This window comes from Rhipicephalus sanguineus, chromosome 8, assembly GCF_013339695.2.
Source record: "Rhipicephalus sanguineus isolate Rsan-2018 chromosome 8, BIME_Rsan_1.4, whole genome shotgun sequence".
NCBI classification, from domain to species: Eukaryota; Metazoa; Arthropoda; class Arachnida; order Ixodida; family Ixodidae; genus Rhipicephalus; species Rhipicephalus sanguineus.
This window is the reverse complement of record NC_051183.1, coordinates 36914649-36933002: the sequence shown is the minus strand read 5'-3', so window position 1 is coordinate 36933002 and position 18354 is coordinate 36914649. Positions and strand designations below refer to the sequence as shown.

General features: G+C 43.3%; 1 protein-coding gene across 3 annotated transcripts in view; it reads right to left on the bottom strand.

The window, feature by feature from the left end:
• LOC119401729 (EH domain-binding protein 1) overlaps positions 1–18354 on the bottom strand; it is a 56180-nt gene that overhangs the window by 22743 nt on the left and 15083 nt on the right. The window contains exons 8-16 of one of the 3 annotated variants that reach the window (XM_037668664.2): positions 16539–16727; positions 15666–15925; positions 12996–13603; positions 11239–11381; positions 8207–8540; positions 4763–4816; positions 3665–3727; positions 2274–2320; positions 359–488 (exon numbers count right to left, since the gene is read on the bottom strand). In XM_037668664.2, the coding sequence (XP_037524592.1) occupies positions 359–488; positions 2274–2320; positions 3665–3727; positions 4763–4816; positions 8207–8540; positions 11239–11381; positions 12996–13603; positions 15666–15925; positions 16539–16727 (1828 nt within the window). The remainder of the gene's footprint in view (positions 1–358; positions 489–2273; positions 2321–3664; positions 3728–4762; positions 4817–8206; positions 8541–11238; positions 11382–12995; positions 13604–15665; positions 15926–16538; positions 16728–18354) is intronic. The other 2 variants (XM_049418123.1, XM_049418124.1) reach the window with 2 other exon arrangements.

The window sequence follows — 18354 nt, the reverse complement described above, 5'->3', positions numbered from 1 at the left end:
AAACGTAATATGGAATTTTTGGGGGCAAATTTGACACATTTGCAAACAGTCCATCATAATCCGCACCTGAAGGGGATATATCATTATAATAAGTCCGTATGATTTCTGCATAATTTTACGGAGTATAAGCTGATTACAAAAGAATTCATTTCATTTCCGTAATTTTACAGAAAATGTAAGAAATTATTGCAATGCACACAGAATGTTTCAACGGGAAAATGAAACAAAGAAACTTTTAAATTACACAGCACTTCTTACGTCAAGTCATCGAAGAGTGCAATGCCGTGACACTACCCATCTGATTGCCAGTAAACACCACAATGCAAAAGTGCAGGAAATTATGAAGGCTGCCACTCACCGCTCTTCATGACTTGCCGCAGGTAGGGCTCGAAACGCTCGGCCTGGGCGTCCACCCGTTGCCGCTCGCGCTCCAGGGCCTCCAGCTCCAGCTCTACGTAGGTCTGCCGCCGCCGTGAAGTACTGGACAGCTGCACCAAAGAACGAGGAACCTTAGTTCTTGTGACGCCACAGCAGTTTAGTCAAATGACCATTTGCTTAAAGGAAATTAACTGCAAGCATCTATGACAGATTTGTCGCGGTGGGTGAATGAATTCTAGATGCTAACTGGCACCAGCTGCAAGACGTTGCTTCCGTGAACAACGCATTCAACTTCTGGGGAAGGGACCAGACAGGTCTCGAAATTTTGGGTCTGCGTAAAACTGTAGCTGATGAATTTCAGCATCTAGAATAAGGACTTGTACCGTGACTGAAAAGAGTTTGAATCACACCGGTGCCCCCTTGTCAATCAGTTGCATCGTTTCCTGTCCTTTAATTAAAGACGTTGACTGTTGCTTTTCACAGTTTCTAGTTACACATGAGATCTCTGGTTTTCTTAAACCAGTAGGTGCCCTCATAGTTCTCATGTACGACGTTACGCTCACTACAATAGACCCAATGTATGACAAAATAAAACAGAAAAGAGAGAATCAAAGCAAATTAAGAAGAAAACTGTGTGTCAAGAAAATGTCATTACAGGCGGTCATTATGTGTTTTCTCTGCTGCAACTGAAGAAGAAGCCTCCTTCACAATGGTTGAACAATGTCTCCACAGCTGAACAGGGATTGGAGTGCTTTCGAAGACACATTCAAACTGCTTGTCCTGAAAAATCATTGGTGTCACCCTGTCCATTTCTTAATATGTTCAATTATTAACTTGCCCAACTTATTGTTTTAGTAATATAGGCTCATGTGAACGTTCGAAATGAACGAATATGCTCATATGTATTATTCCTGTGTGTAACCCACTTGAAAAAGATTTCGCTGCAGCACGGCCCGGCAGTGCCGTGAAGCAACATTTAAAAAAAAAAAGGAGAGAGACATTGCCCCGAAGCCAAACCTCAGGGTGCTGTTTTCAATTTCATACTTGCCTGCACATCAATTTAAAACTTTTGAAAGATTTAGAGCGGGTCGTGGATTTTAACTACTTTACTCTACATTCTAAGGCCTAACTTATTTCACCATGTACAACATGCACTGCCAATTACAACAGACCGGGACAAAAAAATGTCTGCATAAAGATTGTGAAAAAATGTACACTTGCTTCAAACACTGTATCTGACTCGATTTTTTGTACACGTCCACGTGTGATGCTGTTAAATATGGCGGCTATGAAGATAGCATCAATCAGCTAGGTTGTACACCACACTCTCAATATTGCTGGCGGCACTTCCGTGACTTCAACTAGCACAAAATATTAAGCAGAAAGCCTGAACCAAAACAGTGAGCAAGAGCCTGTAAATAAATAAGTTTTGTGATGCTACATAGAGTTGTACGAAGTGTTGAAGTGGCATTTTTTGATATGAAAGCGTCTCAATAAAAGAACCTCTAAAGTGAAATGATGAACCTGTTTCCTTTTTTTGGCAAGTAATGAACCAACCTTTTAAAAAAAGATATGTGACCACTGTGAGATTTTATGCAAATCTTACTATTTGAACTATTCAATTTGAGAGTTTTTGATAAAAATTACTATTCACTTTTACTTCACTTCAAACCATAAAATGATATAGTATTTGCAAGCGCCTCATATATACTGTTAGCGTATATTTACAAGTATGTATGAGTATAAGTATACATGTGAGCTCTCGAAAAGTTGATCCGTGTACAATATTCACTGCCACCCTACATTCACACAACTCCAGTAGCCCTTCCTGACAATTTGTCACCAAAGCAACATTCCCAGCACGATTTACTGCTACTGCTGCTACAAACACTCACCTCACTATCTCGACTTAGTTCCTCAGACCGCTCGGAGTCCTCGGAGCCTGCAAAAAAGTCAGCATTACCCCATGAGAGTGCAGACTAAGAACGAAACACACGCAACACTTAGTCAGCTGTGCAACAAACATGTTTCGGACAGTAAATACCAAAGCCTGAGCAGCAATGAACACAAAGAAAAGAAGAAAACAGTTACAACACAAACTGTGCACCATTAATTGCTTGCACATATGTTTTCACACTGTTTCTAACCACCATCTTATATCCTCATTAGTCAACTTTAATGCCATGGTCACCACATTTAGGCGAAGAACACAAACTCAGATTTTTTTTTTTTAGAAGGCATGGGAACAGCACAAGAAATGAGGACTCGGACAAGGCACAACACGAGCTAAACTTTCTTCAAAAGCAATAAGGCAAATACTTTCATGAAAAATGTGGGTGCTTGAACAATGGAGTGTAGCTAAGTGCTAGAACTTGTAAGGATTTTCCTCCTCCAATTGTATTCTTTTCCTTTTAAAAAATAATGACAGCCAAGTAATGTAGCATCAACATGATAACGTAGGTGAGGTGTTATGTGTGCCAGTGGCTTTTGTCTAGCCTCGTCTGCCATTTTCGATAGCTGCAGACTCTCAATTTATGGCACAGCATGACTTATGTTCATTCTCCTTATTAAAACAAAGGGGCCCAAGGAAAAACAAGAATAACAAATAACAATAGACTGTGTCATTGATTTGGCCTGAAGTCGATACTTCCATAACATCGGCACCTTGATTACACAAAAGTTGACACTTCCTACACACCATACAATTTCTTTTTCCAATGTATCTGCAACAACAGCAGTCTTGTCCCCAGTGTCTGTTGTGTGTTGTGCGGTTCACTTACAAGGCAGACTTTGGTTTCAAAAAAAAAAACCTGCTATTCCGATGAACGTCCTTAAAATAATATGTTACAAATTTGGTATCTCCTTTAACTGCCGTGAATACAGAATCTTTTCAACGGTGGTGTGCAGATATTGGCATGGTCCATTTTACAGGGGGAGATGGGAGTAGTGTACTTCAAAAATTTCATCTTCATATTTGATATGACAAGGCATTATATAGACAGGGCAGGAATACATAGTAACAATGTGTTCCCTTTGAGAGTGGACAATACTGTACTTCAGAAGGAATGTCTACGGTCTGGCAACTTGCAAAAATAATGTACTTACGACTGGTTTCACCTCTGCAACAACATTTTTACAACATAGTATACTTCTAGGCATCAGAGACCTAGAAGTGCTTGTTTCACAAGGACATTGGAACAGCGACGATGCATACAAGTATTGTATCGATCATCACCTGGCCCTTTGTGTTTAACACGAACGTGGTAACCTTACCAGTCAGACTTACAGTGGAAAAGTCTTCTGTGTCTACTAGATGATGCTTTGCAGATTTGACACACTATGCAGATTCCTATGGTAGGGGCAAGAAAAATCAGGCAGGGTGTGATACTCATCATGCAGGTTGTGCTAATGGCTGTGCTTAGAAGGAACATGGTAACGGAACTCGACCACGCGGTCTTGGAAAAATTTTTTAGTACATTTTGACAATCTCAATTGAATTCAAATCTTTAACGTAGCAAATGCAATATCTTCTACAGCAGCTTTTGCTTTTGGGTGTGTACATTGTGACTACTTCTTTATCGCCTGCACTGCGATGTCGTCAATGCGACACGAAGCGAAGCAGTAGCGGAAGCTGCAAACCTCGTAGCAACAATCATCACACAGGCCACAGACTCCATTGTTGCTTGAATAAAAATGGACCTGTGTGAGTGCTTTGTAAAAGCCCAACAATTCTGTCCAATAAAAGTATCAAAATGTGCACGGGGCCAATGTCTGTCTTCCAGTTCCATTACCATGCTGTTTTCGAAAATGTCAGGTGTGTGCAGTGGCATGCAACGGCTAAGACCGCATTCTGGAACAATCACGTTTGCCAGATAGTTGGAACCTATTACCGACGCAGCAAACTTGCAGGAATGCTGCTGTCACTTTCCGACATCCATGTTTACTGACCCTAGAAGGTGTGCTGACCATCAAGACATACTAGGAAGGCTATGAGGAATGCTATCACACGTACACTGTTTTGGTTTCTTATTGGCGAGTTTTCACTGATTATTTCTTGACATAGACGTAACAAAGCAAAAATTGTTTCTCGCCACTGTCAGGTCTTAACGAACACATACTTACAAGAAATGGTGATTTCGAGTCGCATATCAGTTCACTAGATTGCAGCATTTTTCCATTCTACGAATCACTGGCATATTGGTGAAACCACCACTCATGCACAGCTAGAACTGACACTAGCACCCCATTTCTTCCTAGTAGTCTTTGAAGGACACATTAGACCATAAAATATCATTGTTCCAGAATAGTCTTAAGTTATTCAGGACACATGCAGAGGACGACACGTGTACGCAAGCAACGGCAGGCAGGACCGTTCACTACTCACCACCTATGCGCCTCTTCTGGAACTGATGAAACCTGGCAGGCCGCAAGGAGCTACCTAGAGAACCACACACCACCACGTCGTTCAGCATGCACGTCACCCTTTTCCCTTCACCGGGTCCCCAAACCACCTTCACCGACTTTTTTCCCGGTGCAATGGTGCAGCAAGCAGGCATGCATTTCGTGCCGGTGTTAAGGGAATGTTTAAAAGGCGTACTATGGACACAACGTCAAAGTTGAAAACGGTGCAAAAGACGGAGAAGAGCGAGTGAACGATGGCAACAACGCTAGTGTGCACCCCCTCCACTCTGAAGACATAAAAGGCACTTGTGCTCTTGCAGTTTCAAGAACATTACACATCAAAAGCCCCTTAACGCTTTTGCCACCAGCGCAGTCGCTGACAAAAACCCCAGAAATCCTGTGGCAGCAGCAGCAACAAAACAGTGCATGCGCTACTTTCATTCCGTATGCATAAGGAAACATGTCGTACACATTCAAATAATTCCATATGTTGTCCGTAAGATTGTTATTGAATTTTATCGGAATTTGTATGAAATCTACATATAATCCTTAAAATTCTATGAATATTATATGAATAAATAATTCCATATGTTGTCTGTAAGATTTTTCATGAACTTTAATGAAGTTTATATGGAACCTACATATACTCCATAAAATTCTACGAAAATCATATGGAATTATTGCAATGGCATATAAAACATTTGGATAGGGTGTGCACTCTACTTATCCTACTTAGCAATGCTAGTTTCACAATGACATGAGCAACAATTCCAGTGCTAGCACCATCTGTTCTTTCTACTTGCGCTGTCTGTTCATTCACACTCGTCCGAACTTTTGCACCTCTTCCAAGTTCTTAAAGGGCCCCTCACCAGGTTGCACTGCCAATTTCGGCTATGTACTAGAAGTTGTAAGGCACTGTCTACAGAGTACTCTGCTTTTCAGTAAAGCACTCTGTAGACAGTGCCTTCAAATCAGCTCGTTTGTGCAGTATAGTTGGAAGAAACTGTGCTGTCTCTGTTGCCAGGCAAGAAGGAGACACCCTACCCCATTTCTCGACCAGGACCCACAAGCATCACACCTCTCACAGTTCTCCCATTCACTAAAGTCTGTTCATCACGTTCTGTCACAAGCCCTGCCTTCTTTATTTTTCTTCTCTTTCTGTTTTGCTTTGCGGTGCATCTTCGGTAATGCACTGCATGCTCTGCATTGGACTTAGCAATGCGGTCGATTGGGCTTTTATGGTGGAAAGTTGGGCTAGTTGGTTTCGAGAATAATAGGTCATGGTACTAGCGAAATACGAGACGGGGACGAGATGAAGAAACACGGGACCACGCAAGACTTCAACTGAAATCTAGCGTGGTCCTTCATTTGTTAACCTGCTCCTCATTCATTTGTTAACGTTCATTCGTTAACCCGCTCCAGTTGAAGTCTAGCGTGGTCCCATGTTTCTTCATCTCGTCCCCGTCTCGTATTTCGCTAGTGCCATGACCTATTATTCAGACTGGGCTTGTTTATGACTCATGATCTTTAACTTACAGCGCAGACGAAAACAGGGACCACAATAAAGACACTGCGCTGGTCTCCTTCTTTGTCATTGTTCCTGTTTTTGCCTGCACTGTAAACACAAGATCTGCATTGGAGGATGGCTGGTGATGTTACGAGTGATGTCTGTTGCGTAGGACGCGAACACTTGTGACTTACGCTCTCGCTCGAAAGCACAGCTCTCTCAAAACGATGGATGCACAGCCTTGTGTTTAAAATTTGGACCCTTTTCTCACCATGTAGCTGTTTCATACCTTGCAGACACAGTCACCACTGCATAATCTATGCATTGTGCTTCTCTGTTTGCAATTTTCAAACCCGGCAAGGGGCGCTTTAAGACTGTAAAGGTGTTAAAAACGAATAACTAAGGAGCATAATCACTAGTTCATGCCTACATCTGACTAAAGAAACGTAAAACCATGTTGGTGTGACAGGTTACTTTCCGCTTTCACATGTATTGGGAACTACAGTTACTAACGGTTCTAGTATTTGAAAAAAAGAAAGTGGTGCTGCATGCTGCTGAGTGCACAAAGAAAGTGGTGCTGCATGCTGCTAAGTGGGCGATGTTGAACTGGCGGACTTCTCTTGGAGAGCCAGGACGTCTTGTTGGCGAGTTTGCTTTATATTGTTGGAAATGTATAAAATTCAATATGATCACACACGCATCCCTGAAATTGTTGTCTTCATACATTTAGAAAAAAAAATTGTGAGAAAACTTTGGAGAGATTCACAATCAGAATCAGAATTTTATTAATGAGAATGAGAATTTTCTTGAATTTTATTGATTAGGCTGGATAAGCCGATACCTTCTGTTCAAAATTATGCCACTAGGTTAATTCATTCTTCATATTCATACGACATAAGCATATCATCCCAAAAACGTAAAATGATCTGGCTAATCTTTGTGCATGGCCGCATCACCAGCCTCTGTTTGCTTCACAAATTTTTTTTCACAGTTCCCTCAACCACGCACCTCAACATCATCCCACCGACGCCCATATTTCCCTGCAAGATTCATTCTTATTCAATTGCACATGCACATGCTTGTAATTACTTTTGCAGCCTCATTTTTGCTTCGTCCAGCAGTGGACTGGAATGGCCTTCCCTGTGACAATGTTCATTTTAACTTTTGCGGACAATGCCATTGCGCATGGCTCGTCATGAAAGTCATTCTTTGTAACCTTCACTTTTTAACGCACCCCTTATCTAACACCCTTAAACCAGGGTCTTTAAAGGGACCGACAACTGGCCAGAACGTGTGATAAGACCCTCGCGAAAAAGAAAAGACTATGGATTATATCGAAAGATTCAAGCATTCGTTTCGCGGTGTGACCAGGAATTATTTTTTAAAATCGCGTTTAAAAGTCAATAAAAAACGGTATGTCGCACAACCTAGCTGAAGAGCCTTAAATCTGGGTTACGGAGTTGTTCCCTTTGCTGTATGTAGTCTGATGTTTTCATGCACATCATATTTAGCGCTCAAAGTTAGTGCATGCATATTATTATCCATCCCCGCTCTGCTCTGTGCTGCTTATGAGGTAAAAGGAGTTGCACGCTGAGAAGCGGCGCTGCCTTCACGGCAATTACTGGAACATGTAGAGCTACGGCACATGCGCAGCAAATCAAGGCGCACATATACGAACCACTCTCGCGCTCAACTCCCACTGTTTGCCTCATGTGTTGCATGTCTACGACTTCATAGTCACCGCAGATTCAAAAATTCTGATTATAAACGTTTCATGACATTTTCTGGGTTACCATTCAATGATTAGACACTCCGACTGGAAGCTTTCTGTTGTGCTAAAGAAAACAGGTACCATAAAAATTGGTTGTCGGTTCCTTTAAGGTATTGAACTGGTGTAATGATGATGCGAACAGAACCCACCCTCGGAAAGTCGTACACTCCACGAAGGGGTCTGGCGGGCCTTCAGGTCCTCCCGACTGGCCGCGTCCTCGGCCGACTCCTTGATCCCGTTCGCGGTCTGAGCGCCGGGCGTGTCGGGAGTGCTGGGCTCGCTGACGTTGTTATTGTTGTTGTTGTGGTGGTGCCCCTGCCGGGCCTGTGCGATGATGCGCCGCGCCCGCTCCCGCAGCTGCTCCTGGTGCTGCCGCTCCTCCAGCGAGCCCGGGCTAAGCTCGCGGCCGGCCGGCGGCTGGCGGGCCTCTTCCAGCAGCTTGCGTGCCCGTTCCTGCAGCTCGACGAGCCGACTGGACGGCCTCTACGCACAGAGTGGCAGTGGTTAGGCGCTGTTGTTCTCCACAGAACAAGTGCTTCTGAAACTTAATATGTACTAAACATATTGTAGAAGTGAAAAGTTCGTAAAAGAAAGGAAACAGAAGAAGGAGAGGTAAGAAAGGCACTGCACTTACCACTGTTAATTGAACAGGAAGGCTTCCTATATATAGACATACGTGCACGTTCCGGTGTGCATGTGCAGACACATAAAAACCCACAATGGGGCCAAACAGGCAATGCACACTCACCACCCTCAAGTAGTTAATCTCATTTCAGCATGATAGAGTGTAACTGATGTTTGACTGACGCATGCATGACTAATGGTTTCGATATGATAGGCTTCTAACAGCTCACACGTGGTTTTGTTCTTGCTTCGGTTAACCCTTTGAGGGTCGAATTTTTTCGCGAAATCCAGTCCAAAAATGTGTAATTTTTTAGTGCTGAAATAAATTCTTCAGACGATTCTATTTAGGAAAAAAATCGTCTAAAATTTTTTTCGTGACCGTAAAGTGACAAAAGAATCGTTTTTGTTGTTACATACATATGGTTTATTCGTAGTAAAATCAAGCAGAATCCTAAAAAAAAAAAAAGCTTCACAGTTTTTTATGAATAAAAATTATGCATTCTATTAAACATAGCTCGCAAACATACAAAAATAAGCGCACCAGAGCACGTTTCCGGTTAAAAACGCTCGTGCTCTAAAACTAAAAGCTTTTCAGCGTGTGATAGTCTTTGAAGCATGGCTCCCCGCGCACGCGTTTCAGATGTCGCTCCTTGATCGTCATCGGAGTCGGAACTCGTCAAAAAATCCTCGCCTGACGAACTGAAATCCAATGAATCAGATTCTGATTCTGCACTTGGGGAATAGTCCGCATCGGAAGAATCGCTGCTCGACTCACCGGCAGCAGCGCAACCGGCGCGCGCTTCCATAGCGTAAGCGAACTGCGTCAGTGAGCGCACGGAAGAAAACTATGGTTGTGCGCCCGTCCAGAAAGCAAAACGAGTGAAAAAGCTACAGTAATACTTCGTCTTATCGCCAACAAGACGTAGTTAGTTTTTCCGAGGCCTCAAAACAGGAAACGCAACACGGCGGCGTCGTTTGTGTAATTTAGCGCCGCACGGAAAGAGATGTAATCGCGCGTCGGGGTGCAATAAACGAGAGAGTAACAAGCGGTCACCCTTTGAGAGATTAGAAACCAAACAGCCATCAGCTTTGCGGGCGCAAGAAGCGAAAACCACCCGAAGGACGAAACCGAAACGAGCCGGACCGCGTGCGCGCGTTCTCATGCGAGACTACAAGCCGCCACGCCTCTTTGGAAAGAAAAAAAAAAAAAGACGGAGAGACATTGGCGCATTAAAAAAATTACACGTATTCCCAAAGCGTGGAAGCACATTCCAAGCAAGAGAAATGGGAGAAGGCGCGCGTTTGAAACTAAACCGCGCCGCGGGGGCTCTCGGTTGCGCAAGCGATAGCCGGCGCACGGCGCGCCATTTTGCGAAGCATAAAAAAAGCAACAACGGAGAGACATCGGCGCATGAAAAAAATTCCACGTATTCCCGAAGCGTGGCAGCACATGCCAAGCAAGAGAAATCATCGAAAAAGGCGCGTACTTTGAACCAGCTGCACCGCGAACGCGCTCGGATGGGCAAGCGATAGGCGGCGCGCCGTTTTGGGAAGCGAAAAAAAAAAATACAACGGAGAGACATCGGCGCATGAAAAAAATTCCACGTATTCCCGAAGTGTGGCAGCACAGGCCAAACAAGAGAAATGATCGAGAAAGGCGCGCGTTTTAAAAATAAACGCTATGCCGTACATGTACGACGAAAACCCTTTGGTACCAGCAAGCTTCTGCCGTACATGTACGGCGAAAACCCTGAAGGGGTAATAAAACGACCGAATGTGGAAGCATGCTAACATTTTATTTAAAGAAAGATGCGAGTGCGTGCCCACCTGCAAATTGCAGGCCTTGTCTTTGTGAACTGCGATTTTCTGAAGTTAGGATCCTAGGCAGAAGCAAGAACAAAACCGCGCGCGAACTGTTAGAGGCCGTTGGCTCTAACATTGGCTCCAGCAACATTTACTGTTCAATGGTTTCTGAATGATCAGGTGAGCGATATTCAAATTACATCACTCGGTAGGGGAAATGTGCCAACACTAGGCATGGGCGATTATTTTAGCGCTTCAAAAATTTGAACAAATATTAGTGTTTAAGTTCGCTAGGACACGAATTTAAATTACTCTAAAATTAATGAATAGAAGTATACTTGAACACATGTAATGCCCCCTTCCCCCTGAAAAGATGGTTTCACTGCAGCATGGGGCTGTTATGCCGTGAAACCACTTATACAGGAAACCCGTACTGCCACGAAGCCACACTTCCAGGTTAAGTGTACATTACCAGCACCACGACGATTATTTTCTTTTTTAAGTTTAAAAGCGTGTTGTAAGGGCGCATATGTGCTAAGTATAGCAAGTTTAAAACGTAACATATTTTGCCACTTATAAGAAGCATCCTCCTGCTATTTAGGTCCTGCCACTATTCAAGGTTGCTTCCACTTCACTTTGAACCACAAAAGTGACAACCACAAAACTGAAACCCTGAGCTGTACGTAACGAGTCATGCCATACGCGCTTTTCGATGACGGGAATAGGAAATCGCAAATCAGCGAGGTTCACTCACGGCGACACTTGCCTTCTTGGGATCGATGAGCGGTGACACGAGGGCATCCGGTGGCGAAGGTTGCCTCGTCGGCGACAGGTCCAGCACCCGACACGGCACACGTGTCTCCGGCTTCTCAGGTACGGCTTCTTGCGTCTCGACACCTTCACGATATGGTGTGGTTTTCGTCGTTAGAAATAAAGGCATGTTAACACCAAAACACACAGCCACACATTAAAGGGGCACTAAAGTGAAACAATGAATCAGTTTAGATTGATAAATTTTACTCTGAGAACTCTAATGCCGTTAGTTTCAGTACTACAGGTTTATTAGCAGAGGAGAAAAAGTCAAAAGTTTCATTTTTAAATTTCACGTTGAAATCTTCCCACATGACGTCACAGATTTCAAAGTGTGTTTTTCGTCTTTTGGCAACATCGGGTCAACGAAATTTCCTGAAACTTGGTATGTTAAATCTCTGGGCCCTTCAGAAGACAACGTGCATAATTTTTACCGATTAGAAACTACGTAGGCCTTAGTAGATGCCGTTAAAATGTATGACATCATAATGAATGGTGCGGGAACTTAAAGATGGCGTCATTACCCTCATTTTCTTTTGGCATGTTTTCTCATTTACCATTCACCTTCTCATAATAAGAAAGGCGTTTTTGGTATCGTGAAAGAGCAACTTACTAATACGAGAAAAATAGTTTTTCTCTTTAGTGTCCCTTTAACGGCAAACAAGGCAGAGTGCAAGAAATTATCACTGTGTTATGTGACACTTTCCAATCGCTATCAGGCTGATAGCCCACGAAATTCTCACATGCTACCGAGACCCGGCATACTGCGTTCCATTGTCATTATCATGCCATACTGCAGCAGCTAAATTGAGTCAAAACTCGTAATAACGCAATAATGATTTCAATGTGATTAAAATTTGTTATAAACGTATATTTTTTACACTATAATAGTAAAAAGACAATTTTTTGTTAAGTTCGTTATATCCAACAATTCGTTATACCGGTGTTTGTCATGTAACAAGTTCAACTGTAATGTGGTCATAGAAGTCTCTATCCGTGCATTTTGCAGTGCAGTTTTGTTTATATGCGACACATTTTAAGAAATAACTACCTATGTAGCATATTACAACTCTGGCTTGTGGACGTAAGGCTGTGTTGAATGGCATATTTGCATGCCTTTTTGTTCCCAGTACGCAATGTACCAAGCTTTGGCGACAGGTGCGAGCGGTGCACAGGCTATGTCCACTGGTCACAGTTGTCCTTACGGTCATTTGGTAGCACGTAGGTTAACACTGGTAACATCTCCCATGTAATATTTACGTCATTAATATTTCGTGACATGAAAGCATGAAACAGTGCTATGGTGTATTACATGACGCATGCCCATGTCTTTGTTCATATGTTAGGTGCTATTTTTTGCTCACAAATTCTAGCACTGACATCTCTCTTGAACCTACATAGCATTGCCTGCTAAGAAGATGACAGAAAACGTAACAAGACAAGACAGAAGACATAAGAAAAGAATATGTCTTCTTACGTCCTGCTGTTGCATTCTTCGTTACCCTTCGTTATGCGCTAATCAGCTCAGTTCAGACCTCTTCTGAAGCTTTGTAAAAAACTTAAGCGTGAAGCTTAAATAACTCCGTTCGACAGAGTGGTGTGTAGCAGCGTTTCCTTCAAGTAATTTTGGTAAAAGGAAAACACCATTACACAAAAGTGTACCGTATATAATAAAAAATTTTTTAAATTTTCATTCCTCACCTGTCTTCTCAGTGTCCTCTTCATCCGAGTCGAAAGGGTTCATTAGCTGTTGCCGTGTCATGAGCGGCGGCCCCGTCTGTGCATCATCCTTCGGAGTGGGACTCATCTTGGCACTCGTATCCTTAGGCAAATCCTTCGCAACCGCCTTGTCACTCCCGGGAATCTTTATTTTAAGGATTCTCTCGGTCCACGGCTGTTCCATCGAACTCTTCTCCGCCGAACTTTGTCTACTAAGACTCCTCTCTGCCGAGCCCCGCTTGCTTAGGCCTCTCTCCGTCGAACCTTGCCTGCTTGCATTCTTTTCCGCGGAGTCTTGCTTTTTTAAGTTCCTCTCGGCGGACTCCTGCTTGTTTCCGATCTTCTCCGCTGACCCTTGCTTTTTTAATAAACTCCTTTCCCTCGACTCTCGCCTTGTTGAACTTTCCTCCGTCGATGCTTGCCTGCTTAAACTTTGTTCCGCGGAGCTCTCTTTGTTTGGACTTCCTTCTGTTGACGACCGTAGTTTGTTTGGTATTCTTTCGCTCGAGCCTTGTTTGTTTTGGTGTTCTTCGGTGGGGAGGGCGTCTGCCGGCGGAGGGGAAGGCACGTTGCTGGCATTACTTACAGGCCTGTAAGAAAAACATGAAAGGTCCCTTGGTTGACTGTTGCCGCTTGTAAGCGTCAAGTGCACACTTTAAAAAAATGTGTTGATGCCTTTTGGGGTATACTTTTTCTCCAAACAAAAAAAATTATAATCTGTCTGGCTCGCATTTGCCTTCTCAAAAACTAAATTACAATCACCCCTTTCCTGTCAACAACACTATGTTACACCAATAATGTTCATGACGTCTGTGACTTATAAGTATTGAGTGCACATGTTAAAAAAAAGGCACGCAAGATATATGACGATTGCTGCTTGGGGGACAAGATAATCCTCAAAGAGTGCAGCTTGTTTAAGGTGCACATTACACCCTTAAAGGAGTGAAAGCATGGCACCCTTGGAGAAGCAAGCATTACACCCTTAAAGAGCATTACACCCTTAAAAGTGCAAAATTAGACCTCAAGCAAATAGTAACAACAATCACTGTTTTACAGACATACTTTTATGAGCATCTAAACATCGTTTAGGTAACATTCTTGATGGTTATTTTATTGTATCTATTTATAAAATGCAAAAGTACGACATATGCTGCATAAGAGAGCTTCGGAATAAAGCTTGGTGAAGAACAAACCACTCCTCTAGCCTGAGCTTAAGGAACGTAAGGCCAAAATAGAGTACGGTAGTAATGCGCGTATCGTGTATTTGTCAGTGGTTACCATAAAACATCGCCAATTACTGGAACCCAGCATAACCATGCAGTGAACGGTAGTATGCAGTAACAGCGATATACAACATTGCCTAGTGGGTACGTATTAGCAATGTTTTACCTAAAAAATTAGAATGCGTAACATTCTTAAGTCATTAGTTCAAAAATTAGAGTTTGTCCAAATATTCACTTTTCTAAACTGCATTTCGGCTATGATCGTATATATTCGGAAAAATCAGAATATACATTTTCCAAATTGAAGACACTTTGAATAAGGAAAATATTCGATCCGTATTCAAAATTTTCAGATTGAACACCCCTAGTTGTGACGTACGCAACTCTTATGCTACCTGACGTACAGTTACTGCAAGAACCCCTTGCATCAACTGGAGTGTCGATTTCTCAACAACCAACTATAGGTAAGGCCGCTTATACATGCCTGCAAACATACAGGCTATTAAACTTGGAAAAATTCCTTGGACCCTACACTATTCATAGTTGACTTCACAGTGACTGTTAGAGTCAGTTACAACCTAATAAAAAATGTAAGCTCTGCCCACAGAACGACACCTGTGAAACCTGTGAACCTGTGAACATTGAACCTGCGAACACCTGTGAACATGTCACCTGTGAAAGACAGTCATGCTAGCTGGTTTCAGCTCGAACCGTACTTCCTCACGGGTAATGTAAATACTACACGAATTAATAAATAAAGGTTCATCGTTGCTACCTAAAACATTATATTCAGATGAGCAGCGATGTCAGAATCCCTGATCAAATTTACCGGCACGTTCAAGTTTCTGGCCTAAAATCAATATTAATGAGAACTAACAGACAATAATGCCAAGGAAAGTATAGGGGATGTTATTTGTAGTAATTACGATATAAATGTGAAGAAAGTAAAGTGGACGAAAAGATAACTTGCCGCCAGCAGGGACCGAACCTGTGACCTCCGAATCGAAGGTTCAAATCAACATTCGAAGGGTCGCAGGTGGTAAGTTATCTTTTCGTCCACTTTACTTTCTTCACATTTATGTCATAATTACCACAAATAACATTTCCTATACTTTCCTAGGCATTATTGTCTCTTAGCTCTCATTAATATCGCGTCTAACAAAGAAAAAGGAGCCCTTAAAAGTCATCTTCTTTTCTGGCCTAAAACGAGCAACACAACCGTGTGTCTGTATGGCAAAGTCAACCATCTGAAACACTCGAGAAGTGATTGATGTCACGAAAATAAGTATGCGCTATTGAATGGAGCATTTATGCAAATTATTCACGAGAAGGACAGCGACAGCAGTGGGTGGAGCCAACGTCTTTTTTCTTAGTTTGTATCTATCTACTTCATGGCCATCCCGCATCTGACTACTCGCGGTAGACTTACGTTGAGGCGGATTCGGGACTCGTTATTGCTTCTGCAGGCATCGACGCTGCTGTCGCCGCCTTGTCGTTGGCTGTGGAGGAGATCGGAGATGGGCGCGGCGTATCGTGCAGGGGCCGCTGCAGCTCGGGGGGTGCGGTCAGCTGCTGCCGCAGCTGGTGCAAGTACGTGGCCACAACGAGTTTGTCCGGCACCGTCAGAAGAACCATGTCGGCCGGATCCAGGAGCCGAGAAACTCCCAGGGACGCCGCTGCCTCGAACGCCTGCACACGACCCCGAGACTCTCATGATGAAGTCCTTCTGTTGCGAGGCTAGCTTCGGCACGCTGCCGATTTTGCCGACATAGTCTGTTTTGATCGTCCGATACCTTACATCCGGTGTAAAGAACAAAAAAAAGGAGTGGATCGAGGGTCCAGTTTTTCTTGCCAGGTACAACCGTATGAAGCCAATAGACACCAAGGACACCATATAGTGTGTTACTTGTAGTTCTTTAAATTTAGGTATGGTAATTATGAGACAGTCAAACCTACATATATAGAATTATTGTGTATATCGAACAGGTGTAAAACCCTTGGAATATATTTTCAATATATAAAATATTTTGTATATCAAATGACTACATATAAAACTCTTTTGTGATCCCTTTCAGAATGAATATATCCAGGTTCGACTGTAACGGGTAATGAAAGTAGACAAGTCAATAACTTTGGAGAATGTCAATTTCACTGCATGTTCACCGCGCCTATGCCAGAGCAAACTGTGTCGGCTGATTGTTGTCAATCAGACAGTGACGCATCAGACATTACAAGGTTACGCAGCCTTGACGCGACACAGACCGCCATGCTCAGAATCGACGACACAACAGGGAAGACCTGCCTTCTTGCAGTTGCCTGCGATGTCGTGGGGCGACAGGGAGTCCATGTCGATGAGGTCGGGTTTGTAGCGGTGTATGAGAGCGCAGAAGGCCATGCCGTTGCGCCACGAGGTGGTCAGGTTGGTCACCTTGACCCCCTCATAGCCGTCGGTCATGCGCTGGCTCCATGACAGCAAGTCCTCGCCCGGCTCCTGTTGCGCGGAGTACAGAAGCGCGCCGGTTGGACCGATTTCAAAAAGGGTCCCTCCCTTCCCAGCTTTGTGCATTGCAAGCAAACAAGCACATCGCGCGGATCGTTTGGTGGCAATCACCTCTGCAAAGTTGCAAGCGAGAAGGTGGTCTAAGTTTCAAACGGAACGCCATGCACCCTTCCTTTCGAGGCAACCACATTACGAACGAGAGTGAAAGTCCACACAAAGAATGCAAAAATGCCAGGCCTGCGCGGGAAATGCAGCACAGCCACAGCGAAAGCTCAAAGAGCGGCCTCTCTAGAGCCTGTTGTAGACTCTCTTGGGGTAACTAATGCAAGTACACGTGCAAGGTACCCACTACGCCATAAATCATAATTTTTGTGAAGTTGGGACGCACCCACTATACCACTATTCGTAATTCTGCAGAGAAGCAAGGTACCCGCTACATACTTGTAAGGCATTATGTGCACCTGGCTGATGCTGCTGCTGATGACAATGAAGAATTATGGCTGAGCACATTGTAGTGGGTGGAAAGCTTTAGAACACACACTCGTTGCGTAATTCGCATTGTGTGATGCCTGGTTGTTATATTACTCTTCTATTCCGCTATATTACACATCCTGACGCGATTCCTTGCCCGACATGACGCCTGTATAGGGTCTTTTTGCAAGAGAGTTTCAAGCACTGGTGTGGTTTTGTGGTAGAGTACTTGATTGCTACGAAGAGGGCCCAGTTTCAAATTTCATCCGGTCCCGGATACTTTTTTTCTCTTTTCGTTTTTCTTTAATTTGCACGATAACGGTTACAGACACCGGTGGCTACAGACAACTCAGGGGGAAGGTGACTCCCGGTCTTGTCCACCATCAGAAGACATCACCAGAAGTCTGTGTGATGCTTGCGGTACATCGTAACCTGTACTGCCACAAGATGGTGGCATGGGTACTACCCATATTTCTTTCGTTTCTTTTTCCATGGATTGTTTCAAATGTTTGACAATGTCCTCTTTCGCAACATTGAAAAGTTTCTTTTAAATGTGAAGCATTAATTAGCGAACTTCTGCCACTTTGAACGTGTCCATCTATCTATCTAGAAGCCTATGACTTTGTGGCCTTGTGGCCACAAAGTCATAGGTATACATCCCAAATTATTGGGATGTATATCAAAATTGGTATGGCATGACATGACTGTATGACGAACATAAATGGCAGGCGGTAACATGAAAATCATGACATGCATATCACGTATGGCATGACTTTCATGACACGACCTTAGGGTGCTCACGACTGTTTTATATAAATGGATATATATCAAAATTGGCCCGGTGTGACATTTATGTATGACGGACATAAATGACAGGTGGTAACATGAAAATTATGACACACATGTCATGTATGGCATGACTTATATGCCAAGCTCATGGTGTGCTCGAGGCCGCTTCCCTAGCTTGATATGTACCAAAATTGGTATTGCGTGACATGACTGTATGGCGAAGATAAATGACAGGTGGTAACATGAAAATCGTGACATGCATGTCGTGTACGTTGTGATTTACATGATAGTCTTGAAGCGCTTGTGGTTGTTTCATTCACAGAATATATACCAAAATTGCTATGGCATGACATGACTG